The sequence below is a fragment of the Fusarium oxysporum genome, chromosome I (assembly GCF_013085055.1).
Source record: "Fusarium oxysporum Fo47 chromosome I, complete sequence".
Lineage (NCBI taxonomy): Eukaryota > Fungi > Ascomycota > Sordariomycetes > Hypocreales > Nectriaceae > Fusarium > Fusarium oxysporum.
Genome location: NC_072840.1, coordinates 1,638,082 through 1,664,669, shown reverse-complemented (window position 1 = coordinate 1,664,669; position 26,588 = coordinate 1,638,082). Strand labels below are relative to the sequence as shown.

General features: G+C 50.1%; 8 protein-coding genes across 8 annotated transcripts; 5 read left to right on the top strand and 3 right to left on the bottom strand.

Moving 5' to 3' along the window:
- Positions 1 to 57: 57 nt before the first annotated feature.
- FOBCDRAFT_283275 (uncharacterized protein) lies at positions 58 to 7,333 on the top strand (the record flags this gene model as incomplete). The annotated part of the gene is made up of 2 exons (XM_031181073.3): positions 58 to 158; positions 215 to 7,333. The coding sequence occupies 2 exons, from the start codon at positions 58 to 60 to the stop codon at positions 7,218 to 7,220; spliced, it is 7,107 nt and encodes a 2,368-aa protein (XP_031041841.2). The 3' UTR covers positions 7,221 to 7,333.
- Positions 7,334 to 7,847: 514 nt separating this feature from the next.
- Positions 7,848 to 8,363, top strand: FOBCDRAFT_1717 (DASH complex subunit Dad3-domain-containing protein). The gene is made up of 2 exons (XM_031181072.3): positions 7,848 to 8,033; positions 8,090 to 8,363. Exons 1-2 carry the CDS (start codon positions 7,929 to 7,931, stop codon positions 8,258 to 8,260), a joined length of 276 nt encoding a protein of 91 aa, XP_031041840.1. The 5' UTR covers positions 7,848 to 7,928; the 3' UTR covers positions 8,261 to 8,363.
- Positions 8,364 to 8,502: 139 nt separating this feature from the next.
- FOBCDRAFT_194578 (uncharacterized protein) lies at positions 8,503 to 10,072 on the bottom strand (the record flags this gene model as incomplete). The annotated part of the gene is made up of 2 exons (XM_031181071.2): positions 8,503 to 8,723; positions 8,785 to 10,072. 2 exons carry the CDS (start codon positions 10,070 to 10,072, stop codon positions 8,503 to 8,505), a joined length of 1,509 nt encoding a protein of 502 aa, XP_031041839.2.
- A 1,376-nt stretch (positions 10,073 to 11,448) lies between these two features.
- On the bottom strand, positions 11,449 to 16,803 carry FOBCDRAFT_124443 (ras guanine nucleotide exchange factor domain-containing protein; the record flags this gene model as incomplete). Its single annotated transcript, XM_031181069.3, is given in 8 exon segments — positions 11,449 to 12,183; positions 12,232 to 12,807; positions 12,861 to 13,176; positions 13,651 to 13,736; positions 13,791 to 15,588; positions 15,602 to 15,815; positions 15,870 to 16,194; positions 16,333 to 16,803. Coding segments are annotated over 8 exon segments (4,521 nt in total), but the record flags the coding sequence as incomplete, so codon positions are not given.
- Positions 16,804 to 21,141: 4,338 nt separating this feature from the next.
- On the top strand, positions 21,142 to 22,443 carry FOBCDRAFT_123793 (uncharacterized protein; the record flags this gene model as incomplete). The annotated part of the gene is made up of 1 exon (XM_031181063.2): positions 21,142 to 22,443. One exon carries the CDS (start codon positions 21,142 to 21,144, stop codon positions 22,441 to 22,443), a length of 1,302 nt encoding a protein of 433 aa, XP_031041831.2.
- Positions 22,444 to 22,640: 197 nt separating this feature from the next.
- On the bottom strand, positions 22,641 to 23,398 carry FOBCDRAFT_266859 (uncharacterized protein; the record flags this gene model as incomplete). The annotated part of the gene is made up of 2 exons (XM_031181060.2): positions 22,641 to 23,163; positions 23,217 to 23,398. The coding sequence occupies 2 exons, from the start codon at positions 23,396 to 23,398 to the stop codon at positions 22,641 to 22,643; spliced, it is 705 nt and encodes a 234-aa protein (XP_031041828.1).
- A 359-nt stretch (positions 23,399 to 23,757) lies between these two features.
- Positions 23,758 to 25,127, top strand: FOBCDRAFT_1671 (scaffold protein Nfu/NifU N terminal-domain-containing protein). The gene is made up of 2 exons (XM_031181059.3): positions 23,758 to 24,724; positions 24,780 to 25,127. Exons 1-2 carry the CDS (start codon positions 23,930 to 23,932, stop codon positions 24,900 to 24,902), a joined length of 918 nt encoding a protein of 305 aa, XP_031041827.2. The 5' UTR covers positions 23,758 to 23,929; the 3' UTR covers positions 24,903 to 25,127.
- Positions 25,128 to 26,143, top strand: FOBCDRAFT_283256 (uncharacterized protein). The gene is made up of 2 exons (XM_059611633.1): positions 25,128 to 25,578; positions 25,813 to 26,143. The coding sequence occupies exons 1-2, from the start codon at positions 25,404 to 25,406 to the stop codon at positions 26,133 to 26,135; spliced, it is 498 nt and encodes a 165-aa protein (XP_059466560.1). The 5' UTR covers positions 25,128 to 25,403; the 3' UTR covers positions 26,136 to 26,143.
- The last annotated feature ends 445 nt before the right edge of the window (positions 26,144 to 26,588 follow it).

Sequence of the window (26,588 nt, the reverse complement as noted above, 5' to 3'; positions counted from 1 at the left end):
TCGAGACGAATACACTTCTCACATACCATCACTTGTTTCCAAGGAACCAGGCCAGACATGTCTTCTTCGGAGCGAGACAGTTCTTACGACGGGGACTTTCAGCTGAGACATCAACAGTCGGCTTCTTCAGATCCCAATTTTCGAGCACTTGTTCCAATGTAAGTTTTCTTGTATATGCCCTCATGCATCTCTTGCGCCGACTAACAGGGAACAGGTGGGACAGCTCTGACCCCGAACGCTGCCCCCCTCCACTGCCTCTGAATCCGGGGTCGCCATTAACTTCACGGGTGGGAACTTCGAGCGCTATCGCATCTGCTCACGCTGCACTTAACGAGCGAGCGAGAGAAAGCACCATGGCTCCTACCAAGAGAATAGAGTCCCCGACAAAAGGACATCGCCGACTACAGTCTTCAGTCCGTGATATCAGCATGATGATCGAGGGTGCTAGCGGCCACAGCTCGCCATCGCGATCACCAGAGCGTCAACAACGTCCAGAGACGCCCTCTCGGCCGCGGGATGCTGATAATCGGCCAAACGAAAAGGACTCTGTAGTGTCGAGCACGACACCAGTACCTGGACCCAGCTTGACGCCGATTCTGCGTCCTGCAGTTCGACGGCCTCCTCCTCAAAGCATCCTCGGCGAAAACACACCTCCGCAATCGTCCACCATGCTTGCTCTTCAACACATGACCTCATCCACACCTGTCAAAGAACCGGAGAACCCTCTTACGGATATCACAAATGGCTCATTAACCTTGCCAAAAGGTCCCCAGAATCTAGAAGCGTTGTCGGATCAAATTCTCAGCCTGACTAGCATTGCGACAGGACTTCAGAAGGAGATGTCTCAGTTGAGCCGTCGAAGCAGGGACAATGCTACGGATCTCCTTAGCCTCAAGGAGGCTACAAATTCGAGAGATGAAGATATCCGCAGAAGCCTCAGAGAGCTTTTGGGGAGCCATGGCAATGGCAACGATGGCCATAATAGGCTCCCTCCGGCTCGGGACCCCTTTGGAGGATATTACCTGGACAACAAGCCACACAATCTCTCTCCACCAAGCACCAGGGGTTTTCATCTCCCTAGAATTCCCTCTCCCAAGAGCTTTGGCGACTCAATTGAGCGAGGGTCCATCAGCACACCCTCTCTTGCTGGCTCTGAGGCGCCACCCTCCGTCGTTCTTCTGGAGCGAATCATTCGGGAGATGGGCACCAAGGAAGGGCAGGAGTCTCTGCTCGGCCGGTTACAGGAAGTTTCCAACAAACTGTCTGGCATGGCCACATCCCAGAAGTTGGACGAAGTCATTGAACAGGTGAAGGCGCAGTCCGAGCAGGCTATTATCCTCGGAAACTCTCTCGGCAGTCCTCATGCGAGCCGGTCTCGTAACCTCAGTTTTGAGTCAGAAAACAGCCGAAGCGATATCATGCCGGGCCAAGCAAGGAGCGCCGTTTCCCAGCGCGTTGAGCACATTATGAAGAATGAGGCTCGTCGAAATTCGGAACCATCAGCCCGTGGTGCTGAAATTTTGAATGACGACCTCATAAGCATCATTCGCTCTGTCAAAGACAGCGTCTCTCAAGGCGGAGGTCTTACTGCCGAAGTCAAGGCTCTTGTCCGCGAACTGCGAGGCGAGGTCCTGGGCATGGGTCGTGAGATTGGCCGACGCCTCGAGCAGCAAGCATCTCGAAGAGGTGTTGAAGATCATGATACCCCGAGCAAAGATGAAGTCGCTCGCGTTATCGACGAGGGGCTTGAGCAAATGAAGGATCAGCTAAATCATGTTCTCCGCGAGCATAGACGCCAGTCAGCTGCTTCGGTCAACACTCAGAAAAGCGCTGTTGACTACCAAGAGATATACAATGCCATGAGAGCGGCCATCCAAGACAATGAGGCAACCAAAAGTAATTTGCCCGACTTGAGCCGAGAAGATGTAATCGAAGCTGTCAGAGACGCCTGGGAGAACTATAAGCCTGAGATCGAAGTGCAGCAGCTCGGACTCGAGAGGGACGAAGTCTTGGCTTGCCTGAAGCAAGGCCTTCAGGAATATGCGCCCCGCGATGACCATCCTCCCGCTGTGACTCGGGACGAGGTTTTCACTGCCGTTGTAGATGGTCTAAAGCATTTTGTTCCTCCTCAGGTTGATCAGCCCGCCACTCTTTCGAGGGAGGAAATCATTGACGCAGTTCGTGATTGTCTTGAAGAGTTTGAATTCCCTGTGGCCCCAGGTACTGGAAACGACATCACTCATGAGGACGTTGTACACGCCGTTAGGGAAGGCCTCCAGGACCTCGATGTCCACTCCAGCCGGGCTCTGGTACCCGCTTCAGCCAGCAATGATGACGTTGCTGATCGTCTCCGGGAGATCATGGAATTTCTGCGACATGAGTTCAAGACGTTGTCCGAAGAGACTAAGGAGACTGTCGCGGCCAATGGACGTGAGACTGAGCAGGTACGGGATGTGACCAAGGACGGTTTTGAGAACCTTCGACAAGCTATGGAGAGTTATGTTGATCGTGCCACTGGCGCTGCTGGCCAGGAAGAGTTTATGGATGACCTTCTGAAGTCTCTGGAAGATTTCAAGGATGAGATGGCAGGTATTGTCTCAACCACCAACCAAGAATCTCGTGAGCAGCTTCAGACTGAGCTCGAGGGTCTCCGCGAAATCGTCAACTCATCTATGGTGCCTGCGTTGCCACCTCAGACCAACAACACAGAGATTCTGGAAGCCTTGAACACCGGCTTCAACAATTTGCGGCAAGAGGTTTTGCGACCACGCGCCGAGACAAGTGAAATCCTCGACGCACTCAATGACGGCCTCAACGACCTCCGGGCAGGTATGGACCGTGTCACGAACAAGCCTACCGACTTAACCGCCAATGACGAAATTCTTGAAGCACTCAAGACTGGACTCCACTCCGTCCGAGCTGATATTGAATCCATTCGCGACAGCAGTAATGACCGCGCCGTTGCCACGCTGGAATCTACACCTCCTGCCAACGACGAAGTCCTAGAAGCACTGAAATCAGGACTCAGTGGCGTACGAGCTGATATCGAAGCACTTCGAGATAGTCAGACAGAGAAAGCGGTCGCTGTGGTTGAGCCAAAGGAGAACGATGAGGTTCTCGAGGCCTTGAAGAATGGCCTCGATGCTCTCCGTGTTGACATCGAAGCTATCCGTCAAAGCACCTCCGAAAAGCCCGCGGCACCTGTCGACAACACCACCAACGATGAGGTGATTGAGGCTCTCAAGAACGGGCTTGACTCTCTCCGGGTTGATATTGAAGCCGTTCGTGACAGCAGCGAAAAGGCTATCGCACCGGTCGACAACTCATCCAGCACAGAGTTCATCGAAGCTTTGAAGAACGGACTAGAGTCACTGAAAGCCGATATTGAATTGTCTCGGGACAACAGCGATCGTGCTGCACTCGGAGAGGACACCTCAAACGATGAGGTCATAGTTACTCTGAAGAATGGTCTTGATTCCCTCCATGCCGAGATCGCAGCTCTTGCAGCCCAGGAGAAGCCTGATACTCCCATAGAGAACACTTCAAACGATGAAGTTATCGTCACCTTGAAAAATGGTCTTGACTCTCTTCACGCCGAAATAGTAGCAATCGCTACTGCCCAAAAGGCAGCAGCCGCTCCAGTCGACAACACCACCAATGATGAAGTCATCGAGGCCCTTAAGAATGGCCTTGATTCTCTGCGTACCGACATCGAAGGACTCCAAGAAAGCAACCAGAAAGCTTTAGCCCCAGTTCCAGATACCAAGCCAAACGATGAGGTTCTGGATGCTCTCAGGACAGGATTAGAGTCTCTCCATTCGGATATCGAAACTCTTCGAGAAAGCAACAATGAACGAGCCATTGCACCTGCAGAATCATCCACCGACGAGAAGATCCTTGATGCTCTCAAAACCGGCCTTGAATCTGTTCGTTCCGACATTGAGGCCTTGCGGGATAGCAACGGCGAGCGGGCCCTTGCCGCAGTGTCAACTGACAACACAGAGGATGACGGACCTTCCGAAAAGATCAGATCGGATGACATCAAGAACCTCGAGGTGCTGATTGCAGGACTTGCCATCAAGATCGACTCTGTCAAGTCTGAGAACCAAGGTCTTCAAAAAGATGATTTGTCTCGTATGGAGGATTTGCTTCGCACAGTTCAGGACAGCGTTGACGAGATCGCCTCCCGGGAGACACTCACAAGATCGGCTTCGGTGAAGAAGAAGAAGGAGGATGGAGAGGAAGAGACCGCTCGTGCAATTGTGGGAGACGGCGATGAGCCTGCATCAAAGGAGGACATGCAAGCCATCGAGACTATCCTGCGCAACACCAAAGGTAAACTGGACGATCTTATTGATGGCGAGCAAGCCGTTCGAAAGGACCACATCGACAATGTGGAGGCCTTGCTTCTTGAGACTCGGGAGACTATGGGATCCCTTACCACTCAATTGGAGACGGTCTCCCGCAAAGAGGAAGTCACGGCCTTGGAAACTCTTCTCGGTCAAGTCTCAACTAGCCTTGATGAGATTAAGGAACACGCTACCAAAGAAAGTGAAAATCCCGATAAGGTCACCAAGGCCGATGTCGAAGCCGTTGAAGCCTTGGCTCTTGAAGTGAAGACAGCTCTCGAATCTTTTACCAGCACCGACCTCGCTCTCCTCGCCCGCAAGGAGGACATTACCAGCCTGGAGGCTCTTCTTGTCAAGAAGGAAGATCTTGCTGGCTTAGAGTCTATTGTCAAAGACTTTCAGGACAAGCTGGATACCACAGTTGACGCTCAGACCAAGGCAATCGCAGTGCGTGATGAGGAGAGCACCTCAGTTGGCGAGCGCGTCACCGAGGTCAAAATCTTCCTTGAGGAACTACAGGGAACCATCAACGTCAAGCTTGAAGAGGGCGCAACTGGTGTCGAGAGCATTAGTAAGCTCCTTGAGACTGTCGGCGAGAAGATCAACAAGAACGAGAACGTCCACCAGGACCTCAAGGACATGCTTGATACCATCAAGACTGAATTTGAGGACTCGAAGGCTGTTGTGTCCGGCGTCAAGGTCGAGTCTAACGAGAAGCTTCAAGAGGCAACCGAGACGCTAAGCACCAAGATCGACGAGAAGATTGGTGAGCTCATCACCAAATATGAGACTCTTCAGACTACCCTTGATGATAGAAGCAAGGTCAGCGAAGCCCGGGACGAGGCTATGGAGGCAGCCGTTGTAAGCTCTAAATCTGTCACAGATGAGCTCAAGCTTCTTATTGATACTCTGGGTTCTACTGTCACCGATTCTCTGGAGAAGATGGAGGAGGCTTCTAAGACTGTCTTCACCAAGGTGGAGGAGCTCGTGGCCCGCAGTGAAGAGACTCACACTGAGGACAAGGCCGAGCATCAGCAAACCCGCGATCAAATCACTGAGGCCTTGACGGCTGTTGAGAGCTTGAAAGGAGAGGTCAGCGAGTCTCATCTCAAGATCCTTGAATCTGTCAAGGATCTTCTTCTACTTGTCGGTGAACACTACGAACACTCCAAGTCTTCGACGACCGATATCCAGGACAAGATTGTCGAGCACAAGTCTCCCGAAGAGCTCATGACCCTCCTAACACTTCTCACTGATGACAAGTTTAATAACACACATGTTCATGAGAAGTTGGATAAGCTTATCGAACAAATCTACAACGACTCGGAAGTCAAGGAACGCCTCGACAAAATCATCGAGGAAAAGTACAACGACACAGAGGTTCGCGAGAAGCTAGACAAGATCATCGATGAGAAGTACGACGATTCTCAAGTGCATCAGAAGCTCGCTACCATCATCGAGTCCAAGTATGATGATTCGGAGATTCGGGAAAAGCTTGAGAAAATTATCGAATCTAAGTATGACGACGCCGAGGTGCGGGCTAAGCTTGACAAGATCATCGAAGAAAAATACGACGATGCACCAATCAAGGAAATCCTTGGCATGCTTGTTGAGCAGAAGTACGACGATACGCCCGTCCGTGAGAAGCTTGATCTGATCATGGACTCCAAGTACGATGATACTTTGGTCCGCGAGAAGCTCGATCTGGTTCTGGATGGCCGATATGACGACGCTGTCGTGCAAGAGAAGCTCGACAAATTGGTCGACCACAGCGCCGTTGCCGATCATGCCTTTAGTCGCCTTGATACGTTGGACAAGGTTCATGCCTCAGTAGTCCAGACAGCTGCTGATATTTCTGAGTTCCTCTCAGCGCAGAAGCAGCGAATTGAGCAGGCTCACGAAGACCATACCAAGACTCTCCAAGAGACCATGGCATCTGTGGAACGCAAGCTCGCGGAGAAGGATCACGTTGAGGCAGCAGTTGCAAGTCTCCGAGATGAGGAGGAGAGGCTTCGACAGAGTGTTATGACGTTGAGAACGGAACAGGAGAGTCTGATACGACAGAAGACACGTTTAACTGGTGATGTCTCTTCCCTTGAGACGGCTCTTCATATGCGCAAAGAGGAGCTCTACGACATGGAGTCTCGTGCAGAAAACCTGGAGCGCCGGATCCTCGAGGGTGTCATGGACCATTCTCGAGTCCTTCTCATGGCAAAGGCCAATAGGAACGGTGGCGATGCTATGAGCCGCAAACGTGTTAGAAAGCCTGCCAACGAGGAGGAGTCTCCGGAAACAGGTGCACATGGCCGCAAGTCTATGGTGGGCATGGCACTAAATGCTAAACGCAATTTGGCTGCTCCAGTACAGAACGGATCAGGTCGCAGAATCGTTTCGCTCAGCCAGATCAACAACAATGTAGCTTCTGGAGGTGTCAAGCGCAGCCAGAGCGTACGAACCCCCTTGGGCGGCGGTAAAACATACCGCAAGCGAAGCTGGGGTGGTAATCTCGACAAAGGCCTCGCTGACAATGACAAAGAGAATACTGTCAATGAGACTGTCGAGGAGGTTGATGAGGCAGATGTCAAGTCAGCAGCAGCGCCAGAGGCGACAGAAGCCTCCACAGACGAGACAATAGTCATTGAATCGACACCCAATGATGAGGAAGCGGATGGTGGTGAGGGTGGCGACAGCGACAACGAAACCTTGAGAAGAAGCAGTCGAGGCACCGTAGTCACGAACAGCACAGATATGTATACGGATGGTGACGAGTATAGTGAGTACAGTTATACCGAAAGCGAGTGGACAGAGAGCAATGTTGGGACTGATGCAGGATCAGTGCAAGGCAACGAGGTAGTGGTCTATGGGAATTAACGCGGAGGAGTAATGACGACAAGCTTGATTTAGCTGGCATACCATTCATGTTCATTTCGAGATGGAAACGAGACAGAGGAGACTTGAGTTTGGGTGTGATGTTTATTTGTTAAAGGCATTGATTGTATGACGAAGCGAGCGTTCAGGGTTGGCATGGGCTTTGATCAGATTGGAGACTTTCCCTCCCCCCCCCCTTTTTCTTAGTATTCGTAATCTGCTTAGATCGGCTTTGATGAGGATAATGTTTTCTTGATAACTTTAGTAACAAACGAATGTACGAATCAATAACTTTACTGAGACTGTGCTCATGGATATGATATTGAGAGGATTCAACATCCGGGGGGCACAGTCCAAATGCAATGGCGGCTCAAGGTCATATCAAATCCATCCTGAGTAGAAATCCAAAAAGAAAACGAAAAGAAAGAGAAAGAGAAAAAGGACGGGGATGCATACAAGTGGACGCTGCTGATTTGGCGTGTGTAACGAGTTGGACTCCCGGTGGTCTAGGTGAGCTGAGCAAACCGAGGTCCCCTTCATTGACTGCTGAAGTAGCTTATCTTATCAGCGATTGTATCGAACGAGCCCCTCCAGCAACCGCCGCGTCTAGCTACGTAGGATAAACATGTAATTTGTGGACCAAGATTCAACAACGAACATAATTCTTCACGACTTGTCTTCCCGCACCGTCAATCAATTACAACAATCGCCATGGATCAAACCCAAGCAGGGGGGCTCCTTGACCCTCCTGAGCTCACACCACTCGAGCAAGAGGTTTTAGACGAGTACGAACGCTTGGCCGATAACATGAACAAAGTGCGTCTGCCTCATTGTGCTGGGATCAGAAAGACACAGACTGATATCATTCCCAGCTCGCCAGTGTCCTCGAACATCTTGCTTCGAACCCTAGTACAGAAATTCTTGACGGCCTTCGTGAGCTCGAGCGCAAGACGAGTCTGGCCTTTACTCTTCTCAAAGCCAGTGTTTACAGCATAGTCTTGCAGCAGGAGATTGACTGGGGTGATGGATCGACAGCGCAATGAGTTTAAATGAATCAAAGAAGAACGAGAAGGTAGCTTTGTGGTGGAAGAGACAAGGATTGATACCCAACCAAATATGATGCGCGAAACGATACTTTCTTTCACATGGATTTGATATCAAGTGATGACACATCAACTATACCATTTTCTACCATACCGAGGACATCAAAGAAATCTTCTCTATTACAGGCTACAGATACACGATTTTTTCTTTGGTGATACAGGTGGTTTGCGTGAGAGTGGGTTTAATATACAGCTCCTCCATAGTACACCTTGCGCACGTCCACCAGCTTCTTACCCCGGCCGATGGCGATCTGCTCGGGGTCGGGCTGGTTGGTCAACGCTTGGTACGCTGCCTTGACGGAGTTCATGGGGTTCTTGGATCGGGGCATGCGAGCAGCGATATCGTGGATACCGGCGGCGCGGCACATCTCGAAGATGCGGTGAGGGCAGCGGAGTCCGAAGCCTGGGAGGGAGGAGGTTAGCTAGCAGGATCGCGTGGTTGCCGGTGATGAGTGGATGCGTACCGGGAGGACGGGCCATCAGCTCGACTACAGTGCCTGAAATCTTGGCAGACACATTACCATAGATAGTACGGTTCTCATATCGTCGGACGGGTTTCATGTTGCGGATAGCCAACATCTGAGCTGTCTCCTCAGCCACACCGGCCTCAGTAGACTTTGCCATTCCAAGTCCTAGACGGCCATTGCCGTTACCAGCAATGGCAACCACAGACGTACTACGGACCTTGCCCAGACGAGTTTGATTGGAGACCCAACGAGTCACAAGACCTTTGGTCAGCAGCGAGCGAATGTCCTTGAGACTCATGCCTGTCAGGCGCTTGATCTCTTGGTACTTGCCCGAGTCATCCTGGCCCTGATCCTCGGGGTCAACGGCGTGCTTGTACAAGCCTTTGACACCGGGGACCTTACCAAGATCAGGCGCCTCAGCCGTGTAGGCCCGATCAACTCCCGCGGGGCCATCCTGAATGAGCTCAAGGTTCGAGGGCTCGACCTCACCCTGACTGCCGAAACCAACAATCTTGTCGAGCTCGGCCTCCCATGCCTCGTCAACAGCCTCATCCAGCTTCTCAGCCTGGGAGCGAGTCATGAACTCGGGACCCTTATCGTTTGCAGTGGGCTCAGGGCCGTCCTCGGCGATGATGTAGCGCTTGATCAGCTCAGGGTCCTTTTCAATGTCCTTGAGCTCATCCTCAGTGAGATCTATCAAGTCCTCTCCCTGGCTTTCCTTCACACGCCGCAGTGCTCGAACCATGGCTCGGGTAAGTTGGTCGCTCGTCTTCTTGTCAGTGATCTTCATCATTTTTTGTCCGTAATTGTCGATCCATTCGCTCTTGTCAGGCCATTGCACCTCTCTCGGGGTGCCTTCGATCTCCGGCTTGATATCGTAGCGGGGGTCCAGCACGGCATAATCCTCGATGTAGGTTGGCTTGTAGGGATCGTCACGTAACCGACCCTGAATGATCATATCTTCAGGGTTGATGGCTTTCTCGCCCAACTCAATAGCCTCAAGCTGTTCTGGTGTGTAAGAGGCTTTGAGGCTCTCTAGATCCTGCTTGGACATGTCGGCAAACTTGTCCTGCTTGTACTTGTCCATGCCCGCCGTAAATTCACCCGACTCCTTGATCAGACCTAGCTCCTGGGCCGTGACATTTCGAAACCGAGACTTTCGCTTCGACCTGGGTGGTGTGCTGTGGAATTGACTACATGGTACGAGAGGGACGGTGACTGAAGCGGTTCGAGATGAGGCGATGCACCTGCCGAGGAGGTGGCGCGCCGGACGTGCGACGCTCATGGTCGACAGGAGGCTGAGGAGTATTAATTCGACGAGGGCCAGCGGCAAGGGAAGAGGAAGAGGAGGCGGAGGTCGGATTTATTAGCGTTGCTCTCTCTCTCGCTCTCTCGCTCTCTCTCTCTCTCTCTCGTATCTCTCACACGAGCTAGAGATTTTTTGGGACCCAAGAAATGGATGGTTCTCAATTGACGTGATCCCCATGCGGTTAGCGGTTGATGGACAGCAAAAGCCAATCAAATCGGGACTCTCATCAACTACCCTGGAACTTCCATTCTCCGTCCATAATCACGTGCTCCGGAGCATGGCTTGTCTAAATCAACCTCATCCATTGTCGGAACGTTCCTTGAAGCCACCGAATGGTGTCAACCACCTCAATACTCCTCACTTAACATCAGTGACGCCATTATGAAGCCCAATGAGTGTGACTGAACGGTTTCTCCTTTCATTTAGGTACTAGCCGCTTGCTTTATCGTACTCTTACTATTGTATCGTCAGCCATAGCCAATCATGAGCCACCTTCACATCAGTCGACTTTTGTTACAAGGTGAAACGTCTCAGTAACACCCCTGGGAGCCAAGCGACTGTTAGGGGTCTTCCACCGTTGTCACCACTCACTGTGGACCATTTACCAGATTTGCTTCGCCTCCCGTCTGTCACTTTGACTCTTTTTCTCTTCTCATAGCTATCTCGATCTCTATACGTCTTTATTCTATTCCATTCAAAGAACATATTATCTTCCATTCCCACTCTGTACGTGACTGGCGCACTGTACGGCTTAATTAAGACAGAAAAATCCGGCATTCCTTTATCAAAAATACTCATCCTAATACTACGACAACGACAACGACAACTTCATCCTCACCATACATACCTTGTCCTTCACGATGGGTCAATTCGACTGGTTCTCCTCTATCGGCGCTACAGACGAAGCTGTTGCTGTCCTCAACGACCAACCCATTATTTTCACCATCCTCTTGGTGGTCCTTGTGGCTGTCATTCTGCAAATCGTGCTTCTCTGGTACATTCACTATGCAACCATGAAACCCGAGCAGCGCAAAGCAAAACAGGACAAGAAGGATAAGAAGAAAGCGGGGAAGACAGCAAAGCCAAGCAAATAAGCACTATCTATTCCTTCAGCAATTATCCACGGCAATCTTTGTCCTGGCCCATGACACTCATTTGCAATCTTATCGACTTAACATTCAACATTACATCTGCCTCACGATTTCTATAGAACAGGCTCAAACGTCACGCTACGCTTGCCTCTCCCATATGCTATCTATAATATATCAATCTTTCTTGGAGCATCGCCAAATCCCGCCGTTCTGGTCAAATCTCTTTTCAGTTTCCGACTGACACGTTTCCATCGTCAGATGTTAGTCTAAGTTACACTGATTGTCGCAGATCAGCCAGTGGTCCAGACTTGGGAAGTTTGCTGGGTCGACTATTGTATCTTGTCTTGTTGCGAAGTCAATATCCTGCCTCATCCAAGCTTGCCCAGGTGGCATCACATTCATAAATTCCATTGTGTCAAAACCAGCTCCAAGCCGACCAGTTTCACCAAGCCATGGCTCTGGCCAACACATGGAGGTTGGGCTATTTGTAGCATCACTCCATAGATCCTGATGCGTTTCGACAACTTGGAGACTTAAATCCGTTATTGCTTCGTGATGCTCCTCATCCTTCGCAATATCGAGGTGATCATCCATGATGTCCCAGCTTACATCCATCATTGTAGTCCTCTGACTTTGTCGATGCACGCATTCGCCTGATTCTGGCGCCTTTTCATCCGTCGCTCCAATTGACTGCTGTATCCCAGGAACAACTAACCCTTGGCCCGAAATGCGAGAATTTCGGGTCGGGAACATGATTCTTTTTGGCGTTCTCCTATTTGTTGATGGAGGCATATTGACATGTAGAAGAAGCACCTCCCAGGCCTTTCTCTCCAGTATGTCCACAGAGCCTTTTTTTGCAATATGCGGGTGAGAATAAGCCTCGTAGCCTGATGCTAGATCAGTCACTTGCTGTCTGAGCACCGGGGATTCGGCATGCTGCATACTTGCTAAGGATGTGGCAATGATGGGTAGTAGTTCGGCGCGGTCCGATATGCTCTGCTTCTTTTATCAGCGACTGAAATACATAATTGCTGAGAGCCAGACCTTGAGATAAGGCATATGAAATACTCCCGGCGCAAGCTTGGTGAGGCAGTAACTGAGTCCACAGCCCCAGACTTGGTAGCCCCTATACGTTCTCTCTGGCGCCAGCATCAACTGCTCAAAGAGAATTTCGATTAAGGACGATGACTGCAGGTCTTTCAATACTTTAATGTCCGTAATGGTATCCTCCCTGGGGAGAGTCTGCGATGCATTCCCGCTCCCTTTCTCGCATGGGGAGTTGAGACTGGACATGAAGCTGTCAATAGCTTGTTGGTCGATCAGCTCCAGAGTGTCTAGCAGATTGCTCTCCATACGGCCTTCGACCCTTTCCTTTGGCTTGTCCCTCTTCTTCCGCCGCTTGCTCGTCTTTAAACACTTTCGAGGCCGTTCTTCTTCTTGAGACACGTTGCGCACATCGATCGACAACATTAGATTCCGAAATGCGGTGGTACAGGCGGAAACTGGGGCAACGAGAGCCGATGAGAGATTTGGGTGCTGGAGCGAGAAAGATAGAAGTCCAGGTAGCTGAACTGGACATGACAGGTTAGGCTCTAGATGAACGCCCAGGCGACCCCAAACCTGGTCAACTCAGTTATAACTAACTCGGAAGTTCCAAGACATAGCCAACATACCTCGCAACTGCTGACTGCCTCGGCGATGGCATTGAGACGGAAAGTCTCAAGGATCGGATGCCCATTAATTGCAATAGAAACCTCAAGGCAACAAGCACCGGACCGAGCAACCCAAAGATGAGAATCTTCCACTGCCGAGGAGAGATCTCTGATCGTTGCAATATGCCGTGCGCCATCAGGGGCATCGATATTGATCGATGCTGAAGCTGACAATTCGACATTTGCCTGATTTGAAATCACACGAATAGTGGGGAGTCGCAACGCGCACGACATCGTTATTCCATGCTTACCCAGGCAATAGGAGGGGAGTCGATACCTATGAAATCTTCCGCGGTGTTGTTGGTGGAAATTGATCTCACGAATCGCATTTGCGGCCAAGGAAGGAGCTTAGGAGCTGATTATTCATCCCAACAACCTAATGTAAGAAGCACCCGACGGGACAGTGGAAAGAAGGAGCGATCTGATAACGTCCATTATCTAGGTACTCAAGGTAAGGTAGTTATAGTTTAATACGCGGCAAGCATCCAAAATGCCATTGGCAGTTGGGAGGTATTGATAGATATCGTAGTCGAGTCGCTAATCATTAGGGTAGGGTGGATGTCCAAAATATAAGTTCCTACTACTAAGGTAAGTCAACCACATAAATCCTAGGTGTGTACATCATTATCTGGCTATGTCCAGTCCAAGCCAGTAGGCGTACAAAGTCTATAAAATGCCCCCAATGTTTGCATCCATAAGTATAGTGCGCATGCGTGCTCCGTAAACTCCGTGCGATCAATTGATAGATTACTTTGCAAACCATGGGAACTTCTTCTTAGGCGGCTCAGCGAAACCCCCTGAGCCACTTTCAACTTGCACACTTCGCTGATAAATGTCCTGTATGATTCCGTTAGTTTGTGTCCTTGAGGGATCATGCAACTGATATCTCACCTCTTCATCCGTTGGCATGCGACAACCCAGAATCAGTTCTCTTGCAGTGTCGTGCTTGGTTAGATTTGGGTATGATGTACTCTGGCTCTTCATGATTGGTAGCAAGACCTCTCCCAGAACCTCAAACTTCTTCCAATTGATGCGATCTCCATCTGTACCGACAAATGTTCTGCTTCCCTCCTCTGCTGACACCAAGTCTCTTCGATGAAGGGGGATGAAAGGAATCCGGGGGAGGGAAGAATTTTCCCAGGCTAGGCGGTAGGCGAAATGACTCTTCTGAGTTCCCATCAATATGCCCAACCGCGCAAACCGCTTTTGGACTTCTGCTGGTACTAGTGTTCTCGTCTGATTTAATCGATGAATGGCCGTTCCGTTCACACCTGCTAGAATGGCTGCCAGTCCATTGTAGTTGTTGAGTTGCCGCAGCTTGAGTGAAATATTCATGAACTTCTCTAATATTAGCGCTCGATGCTTGGCTTTGTCCCGCAGCAGAATCATGTTGGCAACCCATTTGGCAACATGATTGAAATGGTTGATCATTCGATTCACATTCCGTAAACTCTTGCAACGCTCCTTTTGGGACGCGGATAGGCTGACGTGTCGAACGAAATCTCGTATTCGAATTGAGGAAAACATGATCCAATCGATTCTGGTCAGCTCGTCCGCAACATCATCATCGGGGATGTCCATGAATATATGGTAGCGGAATTTGTTCATAGGTAAGTTGTCCGTAGGTTCCAGGTTGCTTGCAGCTCTTTCATAGTCCTCAAACGTGTGAAAATGCACCTGGCTCGAGACACTGCTGCTTCTGTCCGCAAGAGAGACCTCTGAGCTTCCAGATGGTCTTCCATCCATGTCCGACTCCACCGTCAACACACTCACACCCGATGACAGCTCGTTCATGTCCTTTGACAAGATCTCACTTGCGAGCTTATCGCTAGCCTCATCCGAGTTTGCCCAACCTGTATCGTCATCTTCCACGACATTGAATTGGAGGTGTCGTCGCATATGTTGTGCTGCGATTGAGAAAATCGGTTCTGTACTCAGATGCCTGATAAACTCCTCCAAGTTCCGTCTAGTTTGAGGGCGGGCGAAGTCGCCGGGGTAAAGTGATACCCATTTCGCGACCACCTCGATAATTCGGAGCTGTGTGGCTGTCTTGGAAAGGTAATGCGCTGTCTTATCGTCTCTCACTTTATCCAGTCGGGTTAAAATGGCAGTAAAAAGCTCACCAGGAGCTGCAAACTTGCGATAAAGACAGAGGAAAACATCAGAGAAGTTGTTGTCGATTCTTGTCAAGCGAGGAGCAAGAAGTCGATCAACTAGCTCATCGAACGTTACGCCTGCCATCTTCGCTTGCTTATCCAGCGTGTTATCGTCATTTCTTTGAAGTATCGGGATGTCATCGGAGTATCGATAGGATTCTGCGTCAGACTCATCCACATCCAAGAACGAATCGGTACTGGGTCTATCGAGTCGAATGCCAGGAGTCCTCAGCATGTTATTGAGTGTTTGCGCTTGGCCCATTTCTCCTGCCTCGGGATTCGAGCTGGCTATATGGCCTTGCCTAGGGCTACGAGACGACTGCGCCCGGTAGTTTTCGTTAATTGGTGGATTGGAGAACCCCTTGAGTAAAGAGAAATCGGAGCTTGCTCGACTATGTTTGCTATGTTGGCTAATGGGGCGCCCGGTGCCAACGTCAGGAGCTTCCAAATTGGCAGCAGACTGCGCTCGCCTGCGCGAGAACGTTTCGCCATTTTCTTCTAAACCATAGTTAGCAAGAGTCTGTCGGTAATATCTTCCTCGTGCACTCGCCTCTTCGATGGGCTATTGCGGCTCTCAAGATGGTGTGAAGGCACGTTTTGGCAACATCAGTGTCATTTGAGGAGATTTTGTAGGTTGAAACACAAGATTTAAAGAGTTGATGATTCGCAATGGCTTCGGCGTTGACCTGCCATTCTGCTTCAGGGGTTTCACATTTGCAAGCCACCAGACTAGCGGGTAAACCAGAGTTCGTGAGAGCCGCTAGAATGGATCATTTAGTATAGCCTCAACCATTCAAATAGATGGATTTCATACCCAAAGTCTGAGGTAGTTCACGCACGGATTCATGATTGGTGACATCATATAATATAAGAGCAGCATCGACGCGGGGGACGATATGCCCATTGATCTGTTTTGGCCACTGGATGGGCTGCGTAGGGTTCAATTCGAAGTACTCTAGGTCCAGCTCGAGTAGAGTTACGGCGTGAGAGTTGTTGTCAACCAGCATGCGGACGCTGGAAGCATTCGAGATAGGTGGCCGAGACAGGCCTAAGACCCGCTGGACAAAGGATGATTTGCCAACCCCGGTGGAACCGATGACGGCAATGTTGAAACTTTCCATAGTCGGTGATGCTTGGGACTGTATAGCGTCAAGCTGTGGTCAGCCGTCTGTCGCAAAACTGCCTCTACCATCCAAACCCCGAATAACCGTTTGTTGAGCAACGCTGCCCCGCGATAGCTAGGGTGGGGCCGCATGTGATGGAACATGGTTACATACCCAGTACGAAGAGGGTGTAGCGGTCAAAGATTCTCGTCGTGGAGGCGGCCAGTATTGGCTTGGTTCGTTATCATCGCTGTCGGGCTTCAGTTTCTTTCCGCCGCCGCTTTTGCGCTTGGCTTGCTTGGCCGCTTTGCCGAAGTTGTGCCCCTTTGTGTCGTGAAAAAGATGCTCGTGGTCCTCGTCTTCTAGCGATTGGTAGACCGAACTTCCATCAGATTGGTCCTCGTCCTCGGAAACTGCAGCAGCTTGAACGGCCGGGTCGTAGGTCTGGAAGAAGGGGTCGTCAATAATTGAACCGACTGAATCTCGATGGCCGTTGGCCGGGGCTAAAGGATCGGAGTCGCTTTCGATGTCGGGGTCTATGGACGCCGGGCCTGAAGCGGCAATGCCTGAAGTTGGGTGAGCATTCTGTGAATCAACGTGATTGGGTTGCATTGTCGCAACTTCAGCGACTAGGCTGAGTGGTAGAAATAAACATGGACGGGATAGACTCGATGCCAGCAAGCGCAAATGGCAGATGGAGGGACCAAATCCTTGCGGGGTTGGAAGAACTCGTAGAGCTTGCTTGACTAAGGCAGGGTAGCTACAGCAGGGGTTCAAACCCGTAGTAGGCTGTGTGTGAGAGAGAATGGAGAAGGGATGAAAACACTCGAGGTCTGAGTAATGAGAGACAAGAAGGCACTAAATGAAGAGCGAAATGCTAGCAAACCAGGGAGGGAGACGAATTTACCGTACCTTAGTGACTGACAAGACTTGCACTGTACTGTGTTGTGCCGTACCGTGCTTGGGAAACCAACGGGATGAATTGGTTCGATGTCCAATTGGTGGCAGTTTGGCGACCTAGTGAGAGGGATGGATGGATGCGCAGATACCGCGGAAACAAGCACTGCGTCCTTTGGATGACAGCCAGCGGGCGAGACAAATGGAACGGGTATCTTGAATTAGTATAAGCACTGAATGTTCGGAACAACAAAGACTGGAGTCCTATCGGCTCTTGTCTCGAGGTACACACCGGGCCACTACCTATTCTGAGGCAATACCCAATACAGGCACCAAGACACGAGTACTCGAAACCTATTCGAAACCTATCGTGTTAGTCCAATTCGACCAACCTTAAGCCATAAAACGGAAGCCAAGAGCGTTTACACAACGGGACAATGCATGGCATTCCGTCCGCAAGCGGGAGAACTACCTAATAATGCGCAACCACAGTGGCCCAACTACAGTACTGCAATAGAAATCTGTTGGTTGAAGGCCAATCTGGATTGGATATATCTTTGTGCAAATCTGAGGAGAAGCACCTTGGACAGATGTCAGGAGAGGAGAGGAGAGGATGCGCTACGACGCGCTGAAGCGGACCCGGCGTCGTGGGTTGAAGAGTGGATGCGTGTGCGTATGTAGGCGTATGCAGACGCCTCTGACTCGGAAGAGAGCCACGAGGGGAAAACTCCTAAGGAACGCGTGCCTAAGAATGGACAAAGAGTATCATCGATCTTGACACCGTCAAGTTCGACTGCGCGAAATGTCGAATCTGGCACAAAGAGGGGAGAGAGCTGGAACCGAGCCTGTGGCTCGGAACAGGGAACGTTTTAGGAGCGGATGGTCTAAGGTACGGGAGACTTAGTTGGGCAGGCTATTTCCAGTTAAGGAAACTGGGTTCAAAGCGTTATGCAGGACTTGGGCAGGTCAACTAATAACTCATTTCTCGGCGTTGTTCTGAGGACTGACTTAAATTGAGTGTTGAAGATCAACGGTAATAGCAACCACCCCTAACAATATAACAGGCCAAAAAGAATGCGGCACGGTATCGGCATCGGCGCGGCACGAAACGGTTCCTGGAACACAAACAAAGGGTCTTTGTCCTTAACTGAGACAGTCAGCAACTCCCTGCTTCTATATAAAGGACCCCAAACCCATTTGCCCAAGACTAACTGGCCTTCAGGGCTTCTTGGTTTTCACGCACTTTTATTGCACATCTCCCAGGATCCAATCCCGCGTTCCGTGTTGGCGCTTTGCTGCCCATTGGCCAGTGCACAATAACCAACAGGGACTTACCTGGCACTTGATCATTCTAGACAATCAAAGACTCACGTTCAGTTATACCAGTTCCTGGTTGATAACCACTTCAGCCAGCCATGAAGAAGCGGTGCCGATAGTGGGTGGAGCTTGGTACATCGCACCCATTAGGTCGATTCTGCCTTCCACATGGTCTTCACATCCTAGACATCCAGGACATCCAATAGCGACTGTTCAGACCTCGCTCGCTCATCCTCCAACCTAACCTACCGACCTACCTCAATGTACTTAAATTAGTAACTTACGCTGGACGCCATAAGATTCCAGCTCTTTACAGACAGACCTTATGGATGCCATGCAACATACTATAATCTAAGGCAACGGGCGTTATATAGTATGAGGCCGTGGATACACCTGGTCCATTCGGTTCTCATCACTTGTCATTTTCACCGTCTTCCAATTTCGTCACCGAATCCCTTCGCAATCGATGCATGAATTGGTCATATCCTATGAGCTTGAACTCTCTAAAAGGCTAGAGTCAAGATGAGGAATATTTATGATTTTTATGAAGATTTCAGATTCAGTATTTGTTCCTAGAGAGGCATTCGGTAGAGCAAGCACAACTCCAAGACTCACGCCAGTCGACACTTCGTCACAATCAGAAGTTTGGTGCCGTGTTCTATTCTCCGACTAAGTTCAAAGCTCAAACGGTCGACTGAGACCTGGAGGCGTATGGTGATAAAGTACAGAATTTGTAAGAGGATGTATCGTCGACACCGAGCTGCCATATATGATCCACGGCTTGACTACTCATTACGAACACTTCTCAAGACACTTATCTGTTGTCGTGATGGAATGGAAAACAAGGCGTCCGGTTCCCTAACAGGCACCTTCCAGAGAGCATAATAACTGACGTATCTGAAGATATTGGTTGTTATTAGCGCTGGTCCATATCCGTATCGTAATTGTGGGACCAGAAGATATTCAAACTAACACCTCACAGATTCGCTCACTGGCTTTGGGGACACGATTCATGAGGAAACACCAGTTAATAAACTTTGGTGGTTCGCAACTAACAGAGACTCTACTTGACAATTCTCCTTGGTATTCTCATCCGGCCAACTGGCTGATACAGAAATACGTCATTTGCATAGTTCCCCGAAATGGAGCGGATTGTCAACATATGCTTCACTTGCCAGAACTTTTTGCTGAAACAGTCAAGTACCCATGACTGCGAGCATAAGTAGGATCTTGCTCCGCCAACAAGGGGAAAAGGAACGACTACAAGATATAACGGTTTGATGATATGCTATCCAAAGTACTTTTTGAGTCAGATTTGCTATACAGAGCCAAATATCTCGGCGGAAAGCTATGAGAGACGAGGCCAATCAATATTATCCATCAAGTTTCACGCTATTCCCATCAACAATAACTCGGCAACGGCGAAAACCGACAGAAAGGTTACGGTACTTGCAAGTATGCCAGAAGGCCTTTCAAACATGCTTTGAGCTCTTGCGAATGCTCCGAGAGACGTTGTTCTCACCCGTGTCTGGTTCTAGTCATCATAAGTCACAACCGGCTTGGCACATTCCTGTGCCCAAAAGCGGGAGCTCTTAACTCGGAAAACGCACGAGCCGTCCTACGAGTCCTGTCAATGGATCGTACCCGCAAAGTGTAGCGCCGCCGTCTGCCAAGTTGGGTAATACAAGTGAGGTCCCAGTTCTCCTAGTGAACTGTAAGTTTGTCCGTGCCAGATGATGGGGTAAATTCAGGGACAAAGCATGCATATGGCGATCTACATATCATAGGGATGAATCAATGCCGGATCTGCATCTTCGAGTGAAGAAACTCTGACATGTTTAATCCTTCGGACTTGGCCTTTTAAAGAGGCACTCACAGATATTGAGTGGCCGTTGTCTTGGTTGAGTGGTACTCAATCTCTGTTGGTTCGACTCAGTGTCCTAGCAGTTCTGGCCCCTCCGACTGGAATTCCATCCACGTCAACACCATTCCCCAGCTGCTATAATGTGCAGAACGCACGTTCGGCCACTTCGAGACCCAAGGTATGTCGTCGTGCCAATTCCCTAGAGAATTGAAACGTCTAGTCTTCGGTGACCTCCACATGTTCGTGACATTGGCTCTGTCACGAGACCCAATGACTGCTTCAATGTCTTACCAAAAGCCCTGAATGAACCCATGTAGCTGGATCCTCCAAGAATCTACCAAACGTCCTGTTTGTGTGGGCTATTTCTAAAAGCAGCCATATCCGAGAAATAGGGTTTTTGTGAAATACTCGATTGGAGAAGTTGTCCCCTTTCGGCGATCAGGAACGCAGGCGACATTGGCTGATCATAACAAAGGGACCAAATTAAGCTCTGGCCGGACCAGTCCACCCAGCCCGCCGTCGAGTTGCGAGCCAGTCGCGCCACGATGGCGCTTCTGGTTGATAGATGCCCACTCATCGCGGACGGCTTCATAGTTTTCCTGAGTGGGCCAGGCCTGGAGTCCAGGGCTTTTGACATACTTTGCCAAGGAACTGTAGCCATGACGACGTTTACATTTAGTTGTAGCCAAAGACATTTATCTCGCCGAGATCCCCAATATCCGTCAAGGACCCTCAAAGACTGTTTCAAGTTTTCTTATGTGGTCAAAGAATCGTAAAACGCAGGCTTGTTTGTCGATATAACATTACCAGTGGCCAGCAACCCTGCAGCCGTCATAGTGGCATTCAATCCCCTAGGATCTCATCCCATATCTTCTTCTCCAAGCCCGTCACCTAGCTTGCCCAGCATGACTACAACAATGCTGTACACGACGGGCATTTCAATGGAGGAGCCAAGCCATCGGTTCTCGCCCACGACAGTGGCTCCTGGGAAACCAAGGCATCGACCAAAAGCCTTGCAGATCCAGCCATTGGACCCTAACGAATTGAGCGCGAAATTGAACGATATCTCAGTCGAGCAAGAAGGCCAGCCTCGTCGTCCAGTCCACACAGAGGACTCACTCCGGCCCCCATTATCTGCAACAAGTATGGGCGCCCCGTCTCCCCGGACTATTCAGGCAACGCATGCGTCGCCATCGATTCCAACCACCGTTTCATCAAGAGTCTTTAGGAAGGAGAAGATTGATGATAAACTCAGTTCACCCTTGTCTGCAAAGCCGCCACGCCGTGGCAGCTTTTTTGACGCATTTCGCTTCAGAGGCTCGAACTACACTGACGAACTGCAGAAGCAGACAGAGGAGGAGGGTGTTCAGAAGCCTGCTCGTTACAAGCATGTCCCTCAGGTGGCAGCGCAACAGTTTGCTCGCACCACGACAGTCGAGCCCCTCACTCAGAAAGCTTCACCCAAAGGCATGAGACCTGCTCCCGGCCCCTACTCTGTGAACAATGGCACCATATCGCTGCAAGAATACAATAGGCAGTATAGAAGAGCACAGAGTCTCTGCAGCGGAAGACCAACTAGCGCCAGCAACGTTGCGAGAATGGGAGGCACTGAGCTGGATAAAGTGTCAGCCCAACGCAAGAGACAAACCGCCCGTAGTTCCATGCTCTGGAATGTCAATGGACCTGAGTTATCACGAAGAATGAGCACCGGTAACATGCAGCCCCTGCCTCAAGCGCGGCGAGATTCAATAGGTACGGGTGTCGGAGGCTTTCAAGGGAACGTCGCATCATCTGCGAGGCGTGGATCCGCAAGCTCGTCAGGTTTCTCCGATGCATCATCGCCCTTTGTACGCGAATCTGGCCCAGCAACCCCTTTCAAGCAAGAGTTTGGTATCAACACTTCGCCTAACCGTCGAGGGTCTGAGACTAGTGCAGCCACTTCTGGTTCGCGGAGAGGTAGTTTTGTTAACGTCCCCAACCCTCAGCACGCGGCTGAGATACACAGGGTGGACTGGTCTCAGAGTGACCAACCAGTCAAGGGTCGACGAGATTCGAAGTGGGGAGGCCTCAAACATCGAAAGACCAGTTTGAACCAGCAGAAGCCCAATGCTGAGGACCAGGGCCCCAGTTTTACCAAGACGGGCTCACAGTCATCTGTTTCTCCGAAATCGCCCAAGTCTGGATTCTTAAAGCGATTCATGCATTAGCGAGGGAAAGAATGCGGATAACAAGGGTAATTTGACGGGTGGATGATATATATGGAAGAGCGAAGACAACTCACCAATGATTATTGTAACATAATGACCGAATACTAAACATGAAGGAAAATCTTAATATATGACCTCCGCAATCAAAAAAGCATCTTCAGTGTCGTGTGAGATATGATTGGAACCAAGGGGAAAACCTAACGCTTTTCTTGCGCCATCAAGCGTTCGATAAGTCTTGTATCCTCTTGTGCCATTTTCTGCCGAAGAATATTGTCGACGTCCGTCCGTGCATTCTCGGTGTTCATCAAGTGAAGGATAAGTTCTGAATACTCGCGTATAGCATCACCCTGCTCACCGTCCGCGCGACGAGCCTTGCGCAGAGCCTCTTTTCCGTTCTGAATACCAATGTCATGGTTCCAAGCTTCTTGCTTTGGTGGCAGACCCTTGAGGAGGGAGGCGGGGATGGCAGGCTTGGCCTCAGGAGGTGGAAGCGTGGCAGCATCTATTTTGCGGAGCTGGTCGGGAAGGCCTGGATATTTGCGAAAGAGAAGGCGAAGTTTCTCTGAGCTTTCGAGAGCCTGAAAGGGATTTGAAGGGTCGGGGAGCTGAGGCAGTGATGTTGCTAGCGACTCAGAGAGTGCCGACCGAGGTGCTGCTGGTGCTGGCTCGGGATCAGCAGGGTGATTTTCGTGATGGATCTTGTTACAAGCAACAGAACAGCTTTGATAATGGTTAGCCACTGACTGGGGTACCAACTGAGAGGTGAAACTTACTATGGAAGGCGACATCTTGGGCATTTGTATTTTGGGGGATTCACGTCACATACACCACAAAGTGAAGGTTCTGGTTTTGTTGTCGCATTATCGCCATCTTTGGCTCCAACTTGTGTAGTTGGCGTAGTAGTATCTTCTGGGTGTTGGGCCGGTAGATCATTTATTCGTTGAGGTTCTGACATTGTGATATCTTCTGAGACCAAGTGGGTATGAAGGTAGCTAAGGTAAAGGAAGGTGATGTGACGGAACCTAAGGTAAGGTAAGTACTGTACGGAGTACGAAAGGGAAAAAAGGTACAAAAAGTTTCAGTTCCAAGGGGTCTATCGCCCCGCGTCATTACCCGCTTGACATTTTGGACCCAGCAATTGCAAGCAAAAGGAAAAAGAAAGAAAACAAAAAAAAAAGAAACAGAGGTAGCATGCTGGTCCGTGCACTTCCATCGGGGACTTTAAATTTGCCCTTGCATCATAGGTAGCTCACCCATTACTAATGCTCGGACCTATCACGGCAAGGTGAGTGAGTTTACACAAGCACAATAGTTGGAGCGGCGAAAAGTTGCTTTCCATAGCACAACCGTCAACGCCGAAACTAGCCTGTCTTTCCTTTTCAAATTTGTTTCTCAACAAAAACCAGTTTTCTTGAACCTTGGCCTCTTATTGCAGTCAAACCGGTAGCATCCTTTCTTTGATATATCTATCTTCAGAACCTACGTCATGGCAACTTCAAGAGCCATGTCACGGACATTGGCCGCTGTCGCTCGGCCCATCACAGAGACATCTTGCCGAGGAATTCCGCGATGGACTCGTTCAATCAGCACCGTCCAGTCACAACTTCTTGCCGGTTCTTATACTACACGGCCCCTTGCACGGCGACAGCGCAATATTCCAACTACCATACCAAGCCTCGCCGGTGTCGGTAGCGGGATCCGAACCATCTTCATCCAGACGGAGAACACCCCGAACCCAGATGCCCTCAAGTTTCTACCGAATCATCGAGTTGTGCCCGAGGAGCTCTCTACGCCTTTTATCGAGTATCTCAACCCCCGAGCAACCATTTCTCCGCCGTATCCTTCTCCACTCGCTGCCAAGCTTATGAATATCGATGGAGTTACGTCGGTTTTCTACGGCGCCGATTTCATTACTGTTACGAAGGCTGCAGATGCCAATTGGGCACATATTCGACCGGAGATCTTTGCCCTCATCACAGAAGCCATCACTGCAGGTGAGAAGATAGTCACTGTCTCCGAACGCCGGGATGGCGAGGCCGGCGCGGCCGAGGAGGAGGATAGCCTTGCGTACAACGAAGACGACAGTGAGGTTGTTGGTATGATCAAGGAGCTTCTTGAGACACGAATTCGACCAGCTATCCAGGAGGATGGCGGCGACATAGATTTTCGAGGTTTTGATGACGAGGGCTATGTGCATCTCCGGTTGCGAGGTGCCTGTCGTACTTGCGATTCCAGCACTGTCACCCTCAAGAATGGAATTGAGGGCATGCTGATGCATTATGTAGGTTCCCCATTATGGCTTACACCGTGCTGTCTTAGGCTAATGTTACTTCCAGATTGAGGAGGTCAAAGGTGTTAAGCAAGTGATGGATCAAGAGGAAGAAATTGCTTTGCAGGAGTTCGAAAAGTTTGAGGAAAAGCTCAGGCAGCAAAAGGGCACTGCCGCCTCGGCAACATAGAATGGCTGAAAACAAGGATTATCCTTATATGTATGATATTTTGGTGGCAATTTGATGATACCCACGGAATCTATCCCCTTCGCCTGCCATCTCATCATTGTAAAGTGCTGGGGGAATGATCCTCTAATCACAATTCGACGTTCGGACCAAGACTTGTGATGGGAAATGCGCATGTACGGCATATCGGCCCTGTGGCCTATTTTTGAGAGCGGAGGTGCTTTGCGCAGTATCGGATCTAGCTGAGGACTAATCCCAACTGAAAATAGAGCATATAACCAAATTGAACAAGCCAGGGATAGTCGCATCACAACAATGCCGCTGCTACCGTGCTATGCCCATTACTGCAGGAGCTCTCGAGATGGACGACAGGATTTCCAGAAAAGATCGGATTAGTCGACGTTTCACTGTTTGAACGAAAAGGGTTGGTGGAAGAAGAGATCGGAGATCAGCCTAAAGCTGACGCTTTGGGAACATTGCTGGGAGAGAAATGACACCTTCACCATGCCAGCGGTGTTTGGAGGTCGTGCTGCCTGCGTACGCTTTGACGAACACTGGTTGCAAGGGAACTGGGTTTTTTTTTCGCATACGATCCATGTATCACAAGACGGCCACCTTTTATGTATTGGTAGACTCGCCATTGACAAAACGAACGGGGGTGCCGTGCCTGAATTGGGCAGTGAGCATCTAACTTGACATAGTATGATGTTTCGAAGAGTCTATAAGTGCACCGGGATGTTCCAAAGGAATATTATCCGTCAGTCGTTGGGGTGCTGGCGGAGTTTGAAAATTGCTTCCAACGAGTCTTATACGCGGATGTAAATGCAGATGCGGGCGCGTTGATCTCGCTACTTCCTTGCTTGTCTTTGTACGGTCAACAATGCATGGACATCGATTGACAGCAGCTTTCCAGGAAAGACTGGTTTGAGAAGTTGGCAGCTGACTGTACGAGATTTCAAATGTTCTTATGACTTTGAATTGTCGAAAAAGGATCCGCAAAGAGCTGTAGGGGACCCCAGCAGCGATGCACCATCCCCCACAAACATGGAGAACATAACTACCTGGTCCACCAAGGCTTTGGCTCTTCGGGTCTTTGAGAAACACACGCTAGATCGTATGGATCCGAAGATAAAGCGTCGCGAAATGCTCGAGTACGTCGCAATTGGCCCGGTTGGCGCGATCGGGAAGCTTGCGGACATGGCTTATTTTCGGCGTAACACTGCCTTGAAAGAGTAACGTTGGGTCAGATAAACTACGAGAATTGGATATTGAATTTGGACCCGCCGACAGCTCCAACTGCTGGATTAGCCGTACCAGTTAAGAGCCGCCCTGAATACACCAAGGTCTCCTTGGCTCCGCCGGGAGAATGTCACAAGTCGATGTCGACGAGATTCTGCGTTCCGGTTGTGGATGGACATGCAGGGCCGGAGAGCCGCCGGCATCATTATCATGATGCAGTAATAGCGAAAGAGAGCCCTGCAGTAATATGCCGGGAGCCCTTAAGGATGACCATGTAGGTATCTCGGTCCTTTGCTCTGGCCTCCAAGTACAATCAAGCACAGTACCCATAGGCATGGACCGGATATCTATCCAGAAGAAGCTTGTCAAGCGACCGGCAAAAAGCTGGAGAATGAATTCAACCGCGAATTGAACTTAGTTGAAGAGAAGCCACTTTGCACTAGAAGCCCG